Source organism: Oncorhynchus kisutch, linkage group LG17 (genome assembly GCF_002021735.2).
Source record: "Oncorhynchus kisutch isolate 150728-3 linkage group LG17, Okis_V2, whole genome shotgun sequence".
NCBI lineage: Eukaryota > Metazoa > Chordata > Actinopteri > Salmoniformes > Salmonidae > Oncorhynchus > Oncorhynchus kisutch.
In genome coordinates this window covers 21038100-21052639 of record NC_034190.2, presented here as the reverse complement: position 1 = coordinate 21052639, position 14540 = coordinate 21038100, and the positions used below count along the sequence as shown (strand labels likewise).

Here is a 14540-nt window from a genome sequence, read left to right as displayed (position 1 = left end):
CTATCCTCCTGTTCTCAGTCCAGACAGACAAGCACTGACAAAAAGGTCACATCCTGGATCTGGTGCAGCAGTACTGGTCAACACTGTAGAAGTCTGTATTGTTCTATAGTGGTCTGTACTGGTCCTTAATGGTGTCTATGGTGGACACCTTGCTGGGGTCTATGTAACTGGTCTGTAATTATGTCCGCACTGGTCTGATCCATAATTTCTGTACTGCTGGTCTGTAGTGGACTGTACTGGTTTTTACTGGTCGGTGTTTTTATTCGGGCACAAAGGCTCTGCTGTGTTCTCCATTAGGAGAAGAGAGGCTTTATCCCTCTCACAGAACTTAAAGAGAAGTGTATGCCAGTGTGTGTGTGTGTGTATGCCAGTAACCCCATTGGTGCATTGGTGGCTGAGATTCCCCTATTCCCTCATTATAAAAACTGGAACAAACTGGCAAGACAACTAGAGCAGTGTGTGTGTGTCTATTGTAACTGTTTTCATATGGGAAGCAGAGCCTGAGAGCCTAGAGGAGCATTCTAGTCTAGCCACAAAACCCCATTAAATCAGTGTGTGTGCGTGTGTGCGTGCATTCTCCCACTTTGCTTTGTGTGTGTGTGTTGGAAGACTTGCAATAGAGCAGATCTAAATCATATGACCAGTCTGTGTCCCCAGTCTGTCTCTATGGTATAGACATCGGAGGGGCTACCAGCACCAGATTTGGGCTGTTTGCAGAAAAACAGCACCAGTTAGAAGAACCACAGAACATGTCTATTCTGGGAAACATTGTCCCATAAGGGTGTACTGACATATAGCAACATCTCACGGATGATCAAAAGAAATAGGATGCATCGGAGCCCAATTTGGATTGTCATAGCAAAGAGGTGTGAATGGGTAAGTAAAGAGATGTGTGTGAGAGAGAACAGGCATGCTTACCCTGATCTTTTCTCTAACCCTGCTCACAGGACTCTGTGTGTGTTTGTAATGTAAGACTCATTCACACACGGATGCTCACACGTACCCAAACACACCCAAGGCCTACACACCCACGGCAACAGGTAAGTATTGGTATTCAGTAACATAGGAACAACCAGCTCCAGCCTCATGTGAACACATCCACACACAGTCCTGCATCAATCAATGCAATTTGGGTTTCTGCTTCTGAGGCTTGAAAACAGACAAACTTATGTTTGGAATATGGATGGATGGGAAGTCAGAAAGGCCATGAGTTAGATATATTGTTCCTGCTCTGTGTTCGTAATAACGGTAATCTGTCCACACACACACACACGGGGAGGATGTTGAGCTACCAGACGCCATCTAGAGGATCTACAGTGCCTTCAAAAGTATTCATACCCCTCAAAAAGTTGTATGAAAAAAAGTTGTTTCACCTACTCATTCCAGGGTTTATTCATTTATTTTTTACTATATTCTACACTGTAGAATAGTGAAGACATCAACACTATGAAATAACACATGGAATCATGTCGTAACGAAAAAGTGTTTAACAAATCAAAATATATTTTATATGTGAGATTCTTAAAAGTAGGCACCCTTTGCCTCGATGACAGCTTTGCACACTACTGGCATTCTCTCAACCAGATTCATGAGGTAGTCACCTAGAATGCATTTCAATTTACAGGTGTGCCTTGTTAAAAGTTAATTTGTGGAATATCTTTCCTTCTTAATGCATTTGAGCCAATCAGTTGTGTTGTGACAAGGTAGGGGTGGTATACAGAAGACAGCCCTCCTTGGTAAAAGACCAAGTCCATATTATGGCAAGAACAGCCCAAATAAGAAAAGAGAAACAACAGTCCATCATTATCATCGTTCATTAAGGCATGAAGGTCAGTCAATTCAGAACATTTCAAGAACTTTGAAAGTTTCTTCAAGTGCAGTCGCAAAAACCATCAAGCCCTATGATGAAACTGGCTCTCAAGAGGACCGCCTCAGGAAAGGAAGACCCAGAGTTACCGCTGCTGCAGAAGATAAGTTTAATAGAGTTACCAGCCTCAGAAATTGCAGCCCAAATAAATGCTTCACAGTTCAATTAACAGACACCTCAAGATCAACTGTTCAGACGAGACCGCGTGAATCAGGCCTTCAAGGTTGAATTGCTGTAAAGAAACCACAACTAAAGGACACCAATAAGAAGAGACTTGCTTGGGCCAAAAAACACAAGCAATGGACAATAGACCGTGGAAATTTGTCCTTTGGTTTGATGAGTCTAAATTTAGGATTTATGGTTCCAAATGCAGTGTCTTTGTAAGAAGCAGAGGAGGTGAATGTATGATCTCCACATGTGTGGTTCCCATCGTGAAACATGGAGGAGGAAGTGTGATGATGCTTTGCTGGTGACACTGGCAGTGATTTATTTAGAATTCAAGGCACACTTAACCAGTATGGCTACCACAGCATTCTGCTAATTCCTTCGACCTCATGGCTTGGTTTTTGCTGTGACATGCACTGTCAACTGTGGGATCTTATACATACTGACGTGTGTGCGCCTTTCCAAATCATGTCCAATCAACTGAATTTACCACAGTTGGACTCCAATCAAGTTGTAGAAACATCTCAAGGACAATCAATGGAAACAGGATGCAAATGAGCTCAATTTCGAGTCTCATAGCAAATGATTAAATATATATATATTTCTTTTTTTTTTTAAATGTGTGAAGAAAAATATATCCCAAAACCTGTTTTTGTTTTGTCATTATGGAGTAGTGTGTGTAGTTTTGTCCTCATCGATATACATTTAATCAATTAGAATAAGGCTGTAACGTAACCAAATGTGGAAGAAGGGAAAGGATGTGAATACTTTCCGAATGCACTAAGATCAGGATTTTTCATTTTTATTATCTTTTTGACAAATATTTAACCCCTTGTTTTTGGCAATAAACAGTCTCAATAGATTCACTGTACTTCCATTCATTTATTCAACTGGTACCTGGGGACCTTCAGATGAGTCTTGTGAGCATCATAGAGAAAAACGTGCGTGTTCGTGAGAGAGGGGTCATATTAGTTTGTACCCCAAACTGGTCGGACGCTACTGACAAAAGTTGGCAGATCAGCTGTACCAAATTCAGACAAGTCCCAAGACGGTTGTGTGTGTGTGTGTGTGTATGTGTGGGGGGGGGGGGTGTCTAGGAGCAAAACGGAGACCATCATTGTGTTCGTGAGAGTCTCATCTTTCAATAGAGGGGTCATAATATACTGAACAAAAATATAAAACACAACATTAAACAATTTCAATGATTCATATAAGGAAATCAGTCAATTTAAAATGCATTAGGCCCTAATCTATGGATTTCACAAGACTGGGAATACAGATATGCATCTGTAACAGATGTGAAACGGCTAGTTAGCGGTGGTGCGCGCTAAATAACGTTTCAATCGGTGATGTCACTTGCTCTGAGACCTTTGAAGTAGTGGACTCCCTTGCTCTGCAAGGGCCGCTGCTTTTGTGGAGCGATGGGTAACGGTGCTTCGTGGGTGACTGTTGTTAATGTGTGCAGAGGGTCCCTGGTTCGCGCCCGGGTATGGGCAAGGGGACAGTTTAAAGTTATACTGTTACACATCCGTTGGTCACAGTTACCTTTAAAAAAATAAAAAACAAAACCAGTTCCTGGTGTGACCTCCATTTACGTCATGCAGCGCGATACAACTCCTTCGGGAATAGAGTTGCTCAGGCTGTTTATTGTGGCGTGTGGAATGTTGTCCCACTCCTCTTCAACAGCTGTGCGAAGTTGGCGGGAACTGGAACACGCAGGCGTACACGTCGAGCCAAAGCATCCCAAACATGCTCAATGGGTGACATGTCAGGTGAGTATGCAGCCCATGGAATAATTGGGACATTTTCAGCTTCCATGAATTGTGTACATGTCCTTGAGACATGTTGCCGTGATGAGGATGAATGGCACGACAATGGGCCTCAGGATCTTGTCACGGTATCTGTGCATTCAAATTGCCATCGATAAAATGCAATTGTGTTAGTTTTCCATAGTTTATGCCTGCCCATACCATAACCCCACCGACCCCGTCGGGCACTCTGTTCACAACGTTGACACAACGCCATACACGAGGCCAGTTGAACATACTGGCAACTTTATGTTGGAGGCGGCTTAAATTCTCTGACAACAGCTCTGTTGGACATTGCTGTAGTCATCATGCTAATTGCACAATCCCTCAAAACTTGAGACATCTGTGGCATTGTGTTGTGTGACAAAACTGCACTTTTAGAGTGGCCTTTTATTGTCCTCAGCACAATGTGCACCTGTGTAATGATCATGCTGTTCAATCAGCTTCTTCACCATACCTGTCAGGTGGATGGATTATTTTGGCAAAGGAGAACTGCTCACTAACAGGGATGAAATACAAATTTGTGCATTTGAAAGAAATAAGCTTTTTGTGCATACGGAACATTTCTAGGATCTTTTATTTCAGCTCATGAAACATGGGACCAACACTTTACATGGTGTTTGTATTTTTGTTCAGTATAATTTGTAGGCCAAACCGTTCGGACGCTACAGACAGAAGACGGATTTTCGGGATGTCTCATGGTCTGACAAACACTGTTCTAGCTCTGACACCTTTTACCGTAGATGCGGAAGTGCGACATCTGCGGATTGAGACGCATCAGATCTCTAGCTTAAACTAATATATTTTTATGGGGATTTTCTGATTATGCTAACTCAATTTCCGCAGGGGCGCGGACATCAAATCTAGGGGGGTTAGGTTAGATGGAGAGTGGCGGTAAAAAGCCATTTTCAAGTCTTTCCACAGATTTTCAAAGGGATTTAAGTCTAGGCTTTAGCTGGGCCACTGAAGGACTTTTACATCCTTGTTCTGAAGACATTCACAGTATTGCTTTGGGTGTATGTTTGGGGTCATTAACCTTTGGCAAAGATTTTACATTCCAGTCTCCCAGGTTGTTTGCACTCTGAAGCAGGTTCTAATCAAAGATTTGCCCCATTCATTGTTCCGTCTATCCTTACCAGTCTCCCAGTCCCTGCCGCTGAAAATAATCACAATAGCATGATGTTGCCACTACCATACTTCACGGTAGAGATGGTGTTAGACGGGTGATGAGCTGTGCCTGGTTCTCTCCAGACATTGTGTTTTTTATTCAGGCCAAAGAGTCACATTTTTATCTCGTCAAACCATAGAATCTATTGCTTTATCATCAGTCTTTCACATGCCTTTCTTTGTTGCAAACTCCAGGCGTGATGTCATGTGCCTTTTTCTCAGCACTGGATTCCATCTGGCCACTCCCAGAAAGCCCAGATTGGTGAAGTGCTGTAGAGACGGTTGTTCTTCTGACAGGTTCTCCCATCTCCGCCAAGGATCCCTGTATTTCTGTCAGAGTGGTCATTGGGTTCTTGGTCATCAACTTGACTAAGGTCCTTCTTGCCCGGTTGCTCAGTTTGTTCGGACGGCAAGCTTTAGAGACTGGGTAGTTCCACTCTAGAAATAGTTTTATACCCTTCCCCAGATATATGCCTCATCACAATTGTATCTCAGAAATCTACAGACAGTTCCTTGGCCTTCATGGTATAGATTCTGCTGACATGCACTGTCAACTGTGGGACCTAAATCATGTCCAAACAGTTGAATTGGCCACAGGTGGACTCCAATCAAATTGTAGTGACATCAAGGATGATAACAAAAATAATTGGATGCACCTGAGCTCAATTTGGAGTGAGGAGTGTCATAGCAAAGGGGTGTGAATACATTTCTAAAAACATGTTTTCACTTTGTCAATATGGTGTAGTGTGTGTGTATATGGGTGATAAAAATCTATTTCATCCCATTTGAAATCAGGCTATAACACAAAATGTGGAACAAGTCAAGGGGTATGAATACTTTCTGAAGGCACTAAGAATTCAACACAAACAGTAGAGAAATACAATATGAAAAAAATAAGGAAAAGCTTGTCAGAAATCGGCTCAATGTTATTGGAACACACTAAACAAACAAAATGGAGATGTATGGATAAATCACCTCAAATATTTTTGGCTCTATAACAAAGAACAAAAACATGATCATTTACAAAACTTAGAATTAGCTATTAGCTACTACCAGAACCCACTGGATTCTCCAACTACACTGAATGAACTACAGGAAAAATATATATAAACCATCCAAACCAAAAAGGCCTGTGGGGTTGATGGTATCCTAAATGAAATTATATAATATATAGACCACAAATTCCAATTGCCTATACTTCAACTCAATAGCATCATCCTCAGCTCTGGCATCTTCCCCAATATTTGGAACCAAGGACTGAACCCAATAACAAAATCGGGGAATACGGGTGAACAGCAACCTTGGGAAAATCCTATGAGTCTTCGGAAAGTATTCAGACCCCTTGACTTTTTCCATTTTTTTTCTTCCATTTCAGCTTTAATTCTAAAATTGATTAAATAAATAAAAATCCTCAGCAATCAACACACAATACCCCATAACAAGAAAGCAAATACAGGTTATACATTTTTGCAAATGTATTAAAAATAAAAAACAATTATTAACATTATTTCTTGAGATGTTTCTACAACTTGGAGTCAACCTGTGGTAAATTCAATTTATTGGACATGATTTGGAAAGGCACAGATCCTGTCTGTATTTGGAAAGGCATGCACGTCTAGAGTAAACCTGGCACCATCCCTACGGTGAAGCGTGGTGGTGGCAGCATCATGCTGTGGAGATGTTTTTCAGCGACAGGGACTGGGAGACTAGTCAGGATCGAAGGAGAGATCAACAGAGTAAAGTACAGAGAGATCCTTGATGAAAACCTGCTCCAGAGAGCTCAGGACCTCAGACTGGGGCGAACGTTCACCTTCCAACAGGACAGCATAGCAGTGGCTTCGGGACAAGTCTCTGAATGTCCTTGAGTGGCCCAGCCAGAGCCTGAACTTAAACCCGATCGAACATCTCTGAAGAGATCTGAAAATAGCTGTGCAGCGATGCTCCCCATCCAACCTGACAGAGCTTGAGAGGATCTGCAAAGAAGAATGAGAGAAAATCCCCAATTGCACGTGCCAAGCTTGTAGCGTCATACCCAAGAAGACTCGAAACAGAGTATGATAGCTAAGGAGATGGAAAAATTCTGGCGTGTTATACATCTTCAAACTAAGGGAAACCATGGCACCCGTGACAGAGGGAGAATCATTCATCCATGGTTGTGAGTGTTCATGATGTCACTGCAACAACTGCCTTTAGTCTTGAAATATTTGGTTGTTTAGTACAGTACTCACTCTGTTTAGCACATGGCCTCACGTGAATCTTTAAAGAGATGGGTGGGGCTAAGGTTAAACAGGGTGTGAACGATGCTGAATAGATGTAGACAAAGAGCTCTCCAGTAGGTTTACCAAAACATTCCCAGGGCCATTTTCTCAAAAGTGGGTTTACATGTCTATCAACTTTCAAAGCATAATTACTTTCCCATTGTTCCTCAACTGTAGTGTATGATATACCATTTTCTAGAGTCTCAACCTTAGTCCAATGTAAAAAACACAATTTCAAATTTTGCTACATAAGACCGAATCGAGCCGATCGGTCACATTTGTAATGTTTATTTTCTTTTGAAACTTGTGAGTTTACTGTTAATTTATGAATGTTTACATTTACTGTACATTTGAGTCAGGGGATTGGTAATGTTCTCTAGTTGCGCCGTGATTGGCTCAGTGTTCTGTCAGTCATGGGGACATTACGTCACTGCAAAATGTACAGGTAGAGCTAGAAAATTCGAGCCCCTTGGGTGCTGCCATAGAGTTATATTAGAAGTGCCCATCCAAGAAGGCTCAAGGTCATTGGGCACAGAAAAAATGACATGAAATCACGTTATATCTACCGTAGCTTTGATTGGACTGATCATGTCAACATCATACTTTAAAAATCTTAGCTACCAAGCTAGCAGTCATCATCATGAATCAAGTCGACAATCTAATGGCAAATCATTTTATGAAGAGAAATTATCTATAAAACGTATCAGTACGAAATGGAAAATTCAACAATGAGTGGTTTGGAAGGAATCAGTGTCTAACTGCAAGCAATCCCTAGTCTGCTATTCAGTGGAGTGGGTGTGTGGTCCACCTATGTGTTTAAGGGTCTCTTTTCCAAGCTTAAAAGGATAAACATTCAACATTGGCCATGCTGTCAAGCCATCATGACTTCTGCCGCATTCAAAACAACTGGGAACTCAGAACTGGGAAATCTCAGACTTCAGTGAGTTCAAGACAATTGGGAACTCTGGGGGGGAAAAAACAACAGTCATCCAACTCTGTATTCCAAGTTGGGAACTCAGGCCCCTTTCTAGAGCTCCAACCTGAAGATCACTGACGGCATGATTCAACCTTGTTTATTTCCCAGAGTTCCCAGTTGTCTTGAAAGCACCATAAATCCAGAGAATGCCAAAGTTTGATGACCAAACTTGCCCACGAAGGACCACCATGCCATCTTCCTGTTGAAGTGAATACAGTACATCAAGGTGAGTCAAAAATGTATTGTATGCTGCTGCAAAAATGATGTAATATGCTGTGTATGTTTTGTGGTAAGCTGTTCATAGCCCATGTTCCTCACCCTAATAAATTGTTCCCTTCCCCCCTCACAATTTAGCCTACTGTTCTGACTTGGTGGAGCACATGTAGCCTATAGCCTGTTTTAGGGAAATGTAATCATTGAATATTGTAAGAGCTGTTTATATGTCCCCTTTATTTATCCTATGGTTCTGACTTGATGTACTGGGAGAATAGTGTAAGAACGGCCCATGTTCTGAATTCTGTCGCTGTACATTTCAAAAGTGCTAAACAAAGTTATATTGACTACATCCATCCTAGCTCATTAATGTCTTAATTAAGCAATAAGGCCCGAGGGGGTATGGGTATATGGGCAATATACCATGGCTAAGGGCTGTTCTTAAGCATGACACAGCACAGAGTGCCTGGATACAGCCCTTAGCCATGGTATATTGGCAATATACCACAAACCCCCAAGGAGCCTTATTGCTATTATAAACTGGTTACCAACGCAATTACAGCATTATAAATAAATGTTGTCATATCAGTGGTATTCGGTCTGATATACCACAGCTTTCAGTCAATCAGCATTCAGGGCGTGAACCACCCAGTTTATAATCAAAATTACAGATTGCCTCTTATGCGCTCGTTGTCCACTTATGCCATAGTCAGTAGAAACCACATTTGTTTAAGCAAGTCTATCCATAGATGGGACAGCAGTGGAGAAGCTGGAAAGTTCCTCGGTGTACATATCACAGACAAATTGAAATGGTCCATGCACACAGACAGTGTGGTGAAGAAGGCGCAACAGTGCCTCTTCAACCTCAGGAGGCTGAAAAAAATATGGCTTGTCACCATAAACCCTCTAACTTTTACAGGTGCACAATCGAGAGCATCCGGTATAGGGCTGTATCACTGCCTGGTACGGCAACTGCACCGCCCACAACTGCAAGGCTCTCCAGAGGGTAGTGAGGTCTGCACAACGCATAACTGGGAGCAAACTACCTGCCCGCCAGGACACCTACAACACCCAATGTCATGGGAAGGCAAAAAAAGATCACCAAGGACAATATCCACTCGAACTATCATCCAGAAGGTGAGGTCAGTACAGGTGCATCAAAGCTGGGACAGAGATTGAAAAACAGCTTCTATCTCAAGGCCATCAGATTGTTAAACAGCCATCACTAGCACAGATATGCAGTTGCCCACCTAGACTTGATATCATTAAGAATGTTTACATATGAGATCAGTCATTTGAGATATATACACTGCTCAAAAAAATAAAAGGGAACACTTAAACAACACAATGTAACTCCAAGTCAATCACACTTCTGTGAAATCAAACTGTCCACTTAGGAAGCAACACTGCTTGACAATACATTTCATATGCTGTTGTGCAAATGGAATAGACAACATGGAAATTATAGGCAATTAGCAAGACACCCCCAATAAAGGAGTGGTTGTGCAGGTGGTGACCACAGACCACTTCTCAGTTCCTATGCTTCCTGGCTGATGTTTTGGTCACTTTCGAATGCTGGCGGTGCTTTCACTCTAGTGGTAGCATGAGACAGAGTCTACAACCCACACAAGTGGCTCAGGTAGTGCAGCTCATCCAGGATGGGGCATCGATGCGAGCTGTGGCAAGAAGGTTTGCTGTGTCTGTCAGCGTAGTGTCCAGAGCATGGAGACGCTACCAGGAGAAAGGCCAGTACATCAGGAGACGTGAAGGAGGCCGTAGGAGGGCAACAACCCAGCAGCAGGACCGCTACCTCCGCCTTTGTGCAAGGAGGAGCAGGAGGAGCACTGCCAGAGCCCTGCAAAATGACATCCAGCAGGCCACAAATGTGCATATGTCTGCTCAAACGGTCAGAAACAGACTCCATGAGGGTGGTATGAGGGCCCGACGTCCACAGGTGGGGGTTGTGCTTACAGCCCAACACCGTGCAGGACGTTTGGCATTTGCCAGCGAACACCAAGATTGGCAAATTCGCCACTGGCGCCCTGTGCTCTTCACAGATGAAAGCCGGTTCACACTGAGCACATGTGACAGACGTGACAGAGTCTGGAGATGCCAAGGAGAACATTCTACTGCCTGCAACATCCTCCAGCATGACCGGTTTGGCGGTGGGTCAGTCATGGTGTGGGGTGGCATTTCTTTGGGGGGCCGCACAGCCCTCCATGTGCTCGCCAGAAGTAGCCTGACTGCCATTAGGTTCCTGAGATGAGATCCTCAGACCCCTTGTGAGACCATATGCTGGTGCGGTTGGCCCTGGGTTCCTCCTAATGCAAGACAATGCTAGACCTCATGTGGCTAGAGTGTGTCAGCAGTTCCTGCAAGAGGAAGGCATTGATGCTATGGACTGGCCCGCCCGTTCCCCAGACCTGAATCCAATTGAGCACATCTGGGACATCATGTCTCGCTCCATCCACCATCCTCCTCCACGTTGCACCATAGACTGTCCAGGAGTTGGCAGATGCTTTAGTCCAGGTCTGGGAGGAGATCCCTCAGGAGACCATCCGCCACCTCATAAGGAGCATGCCCAGGCGTTGTAGGGAGGTCATACAGGCAGGTGGAGGCCACACACACTACTGAGCCTCATTTTGACTTGTTTTAAGGACATTACATCGAAGTTGGATCAGCCTGTAGTGTGGTTTTCCACTTGAATTTTGAGTGTGACTCCAAATCCAGACCTCCATGGGTTGATAATTTGATTTCCATTGATAATTTGTGTGATTTTGTTGTCAGCACATTCAACTATGTAAAGAAAAAAGTATTTAATAAGAATATTTCATTCATTCAGATCTAGGATGTGTTATTTTAGTGTTCCCTTTATTTTTGAGCAGTGTATATACTATATCCTACATGATCTATTCTATACTATCTATTGCATCTTAGCCGCTCTGTCACTGCTCATCCACATATTTTATATATTCTTATCCCATTCCTTTACTAGATTGTGTGCATTAGGTTTTGTTGTGGAATTTGTTAGATATTACCTGTTAGATAATGCTGCACTCTCAGATCTAGAAGCAGAGGCATTTCGCTACACTCGCAAAAACATCTGCTAACCATGTGTATGTGACCAATAAAATGTGATTTGAAGTGTGCTAAATCAGCTGTTTTTTATAAGGCAGTAAATATGCCTTAACGAACAGTTTGCGGGCGCCGTTTGTCACCGTTAGTGTTGTGGCTTTGCTGGCATGCATCGATAGTTTTTGTTGTTGTGGAGTTTGCCCCACCAAGATTTACATGCTAAAATTGACACGGGTGTGTGTATTCCTAAAAACACATTTCAGAAGAATCAAAACACCCTAGGAACTGGAGAATAGACTAGCCTACTATAACAGACAGGGAGTGTTAAGGCAAGTGTGTGTATATTGGAAGGATATTGGCAGACAGAGGGTGCATGCTCTTGTGAGTGGGCAGTACACTAAACAACTTGTAGAGTGTCAAGGACCTTTGGATACACTCACGTGCAAACACCCATTTTGGACTTTACACCTGTTGCTGACCAGCTGAGAGTTATCTGTCATGACGCCAGGTGACTTTCCATGTAGCTATGCTTTGACAAACTCATTTTCTCGCAGAAATAAGTTGGCTAAAGCAATATAACTTACATATCTACCAGGCTTTAACTTCGGCTAAATATATAGCTAGCTAGCTAATTATAAGAATTTCGAGTCGTTTTTACTTCATGCAAACGACCCAAATGTAGGCTAATTTAGCTAAACGACAAGCGGTTTCTTTCAGTAACGTTATCTAGGATAGTTGCTAATTAGCCCACAACCTACCTGGTCTCGAATCTTTAGAACCATCGTTTTTCTTGGTTCGCCGATGTCTTAGTTTTACCGGCGTGTCTAGCTAACCGGCTGCTGAGGGTTTATGGTCCGTTATAGTCCCGTTTGCATCACGCTCTCTCCTTCCAAAGACAGGCACACAAGAAACCAAACAAACCCAACAACATAACAGCCGCTAGTAAAATGATTATTGATTGGCTAGAGGCAAGTTCCACCCAGGAGCAATAACGATGCCGGTTAGTCAGCTGCAGATGAGCGTTGGGAATGAGGGATTCGTTTATATGTCCCGGGTTACCCAGTGTGTGGAGTTTAAACCGGGTGAAGTGATTGCATTCGTTTTGGAACCAGGCTGCCTACCTGACTGCCTCCAGGGCGTGAGCCGGGTGCCCCGCTCTGGCCGACTGCGATGTCGACTCAACTACAGTGACGCAAAAAAGCATGTGGAGTGATGAGTAGGATTCTGTGTTTTCACATGCAAAAGTTTTTTTTTTTTTTTTTTACAAAAACGGCTTTATCTGCCTTCCCAAGGAAAACTAGTTTGAAAATTCAAAAATGTATTTTATGGAAAAGAGATCTTGTATGTTTCTGGACAATGCACAATGTTGACAACATGACCAAGCCAGATTTTGAGAAGGGCATTCCTCTCTGCTTTCGCCGATGGTGACGGGCAATTTCCCGGTTCAGCCCTGGCCAGCCCCAGCCAGCGTAATATAACTCCTTCCGTGTTTCATTGGGGAAATCCATTTAGAAAATATTTGACATAACGGACCTAGAATAAAAATGTGGGATAGGTAGGCGCAGGGGAGCAACCTTCACTGGGGATGGGAACGGGGACGACATGTCCCCCACATTATGAAATTGCATTTTTGTCCCCCACAGGTTTATCATTGGAATGGGATACAAAACGAGGCAATGGTGTGCTTTAGGACCATGCGGACCTCTCCGAGCGGGCGGATGTTTAGAGTATAACACAACTGGAGAAAAAAACCAATATATATATATATTTGCCCCCACTTCTAAAACCAAAGTTGCACCCGTGGTCATAGGTCTACTGTATGTGCATCTCTCAGATTTGACAATTGATTGAAAACTCCCACTATTAATCACTATGAAATAGATTAGTTCAACTGTAAACGTCAACTGTAGCTAGTAACTCTACACAGCAATTCTAATAACTACTTTTGAGGAGATATTGTGAAATAAAATCCCTAGAACCTGTCAAACAGCTGGGTGCCCAGGTAAACAAAGTCGTCTCAAAACAAAAGTGACGTAACTAAGTACGTGTGGAGTAATGAGTATGATTGTGTGAGTATGTGTTTTCACATGTAAAAGTGATATTGCTTTTGATACAATACAATATTACTTCCCATTCAAAACTAGTTTGAAAATTCAAACATATTTTATGGAGAAGAGATGTATATTTCTAGACCATGCACTATGCTGCCTTGTTGAACACTTCCAAGCAGCACAGATTCTTGCTTGATTTGAAAAGGGCACTCCTCCTCCCCCACCGCTTTTGACAGTTCATGTAACGGGCCATAGACTGGTGCTCTGTGGCAAAACAAAACTACCTCATGAAGCTGGTTGAGAGAATGCCAAGAGTGTGCAAAGCTGTCATCAAGTCAAAGGGTGGCTGCTTTGAAGAATCTCACATATAAAATATATTTTGATTTGTTTAACACTTTTTTAGTTACCACATGATTCCATATTTGTTATTTCATAGTTTTGATGTTTACAGTATTATTCCACAATGTAGAAAATAGTAAAAATAAAGAAAAACCCTTGAATAAGTAAGTATGTCCAAACTTTTGACTGGTACTGCATAATGCATCAGTAAATTAGATACAGTCTCTTGGTCAGGGCCAGTTATAGCCTTCTGGGGGCCATAAGCGAAATGTGGTGCTCCCCCCCCACCTCTCAGCTAAACATTTTAGTGGCCACCCTCTTGACAGTGGAGATATATTTTTTAAGTACATTTCCTTTTAAAGCACGTTTTCTGCGATTCTACACATTTTGTCATGGAGCGGAGAAAAAACATAATTTTATAACACATTTCCTGCAGTTCTACCCATTTTGCATGTTTGCAGTTTTAAAGATGCACTATTCAAATCGTTCACCTAATTTCAGTTTGTGACAAAACAAGCAAGTATAGTGTAGAGAATCATTGTACCATCTGAACTGCTGTGAAATATATTTCTCCATTACCAAAAATATTGTATTTTCAGCTGTTTGAAGCTGGTGTAGAAA

At 42.5% G+C, this 14540-nt stretch overlaps 1 protein-coding gene across 2 annotated transcripts in view; it reads right to left on the bottom strand.

The window, feature by feature from the left end:
- LOC109907304 (serine/threonine-protein phosphatase 6 regulatory ankyrin repeat subunit A) overlaps positions 1–12552 on the bottom strand; it is a 45009-nt gene extending 32457 nt beyond the window's left edge. For both annotated transcript variants that reach the window (XM_031793191.1, XM_031793192.1), the window contains exon 1: positions 12288–12552. In XM_031793191.1, the coding sequence (XP_031649051.1) occupies positions 12288–12311 (24 nt within the window). In that variant the 5' untranslated portion in view covers positions 12312–12552. The remainder of the gene's footprint in view (positions 1–12287) is intronic.
- Positions 12553–14540: the final 1988 nt, after the last annotated feature.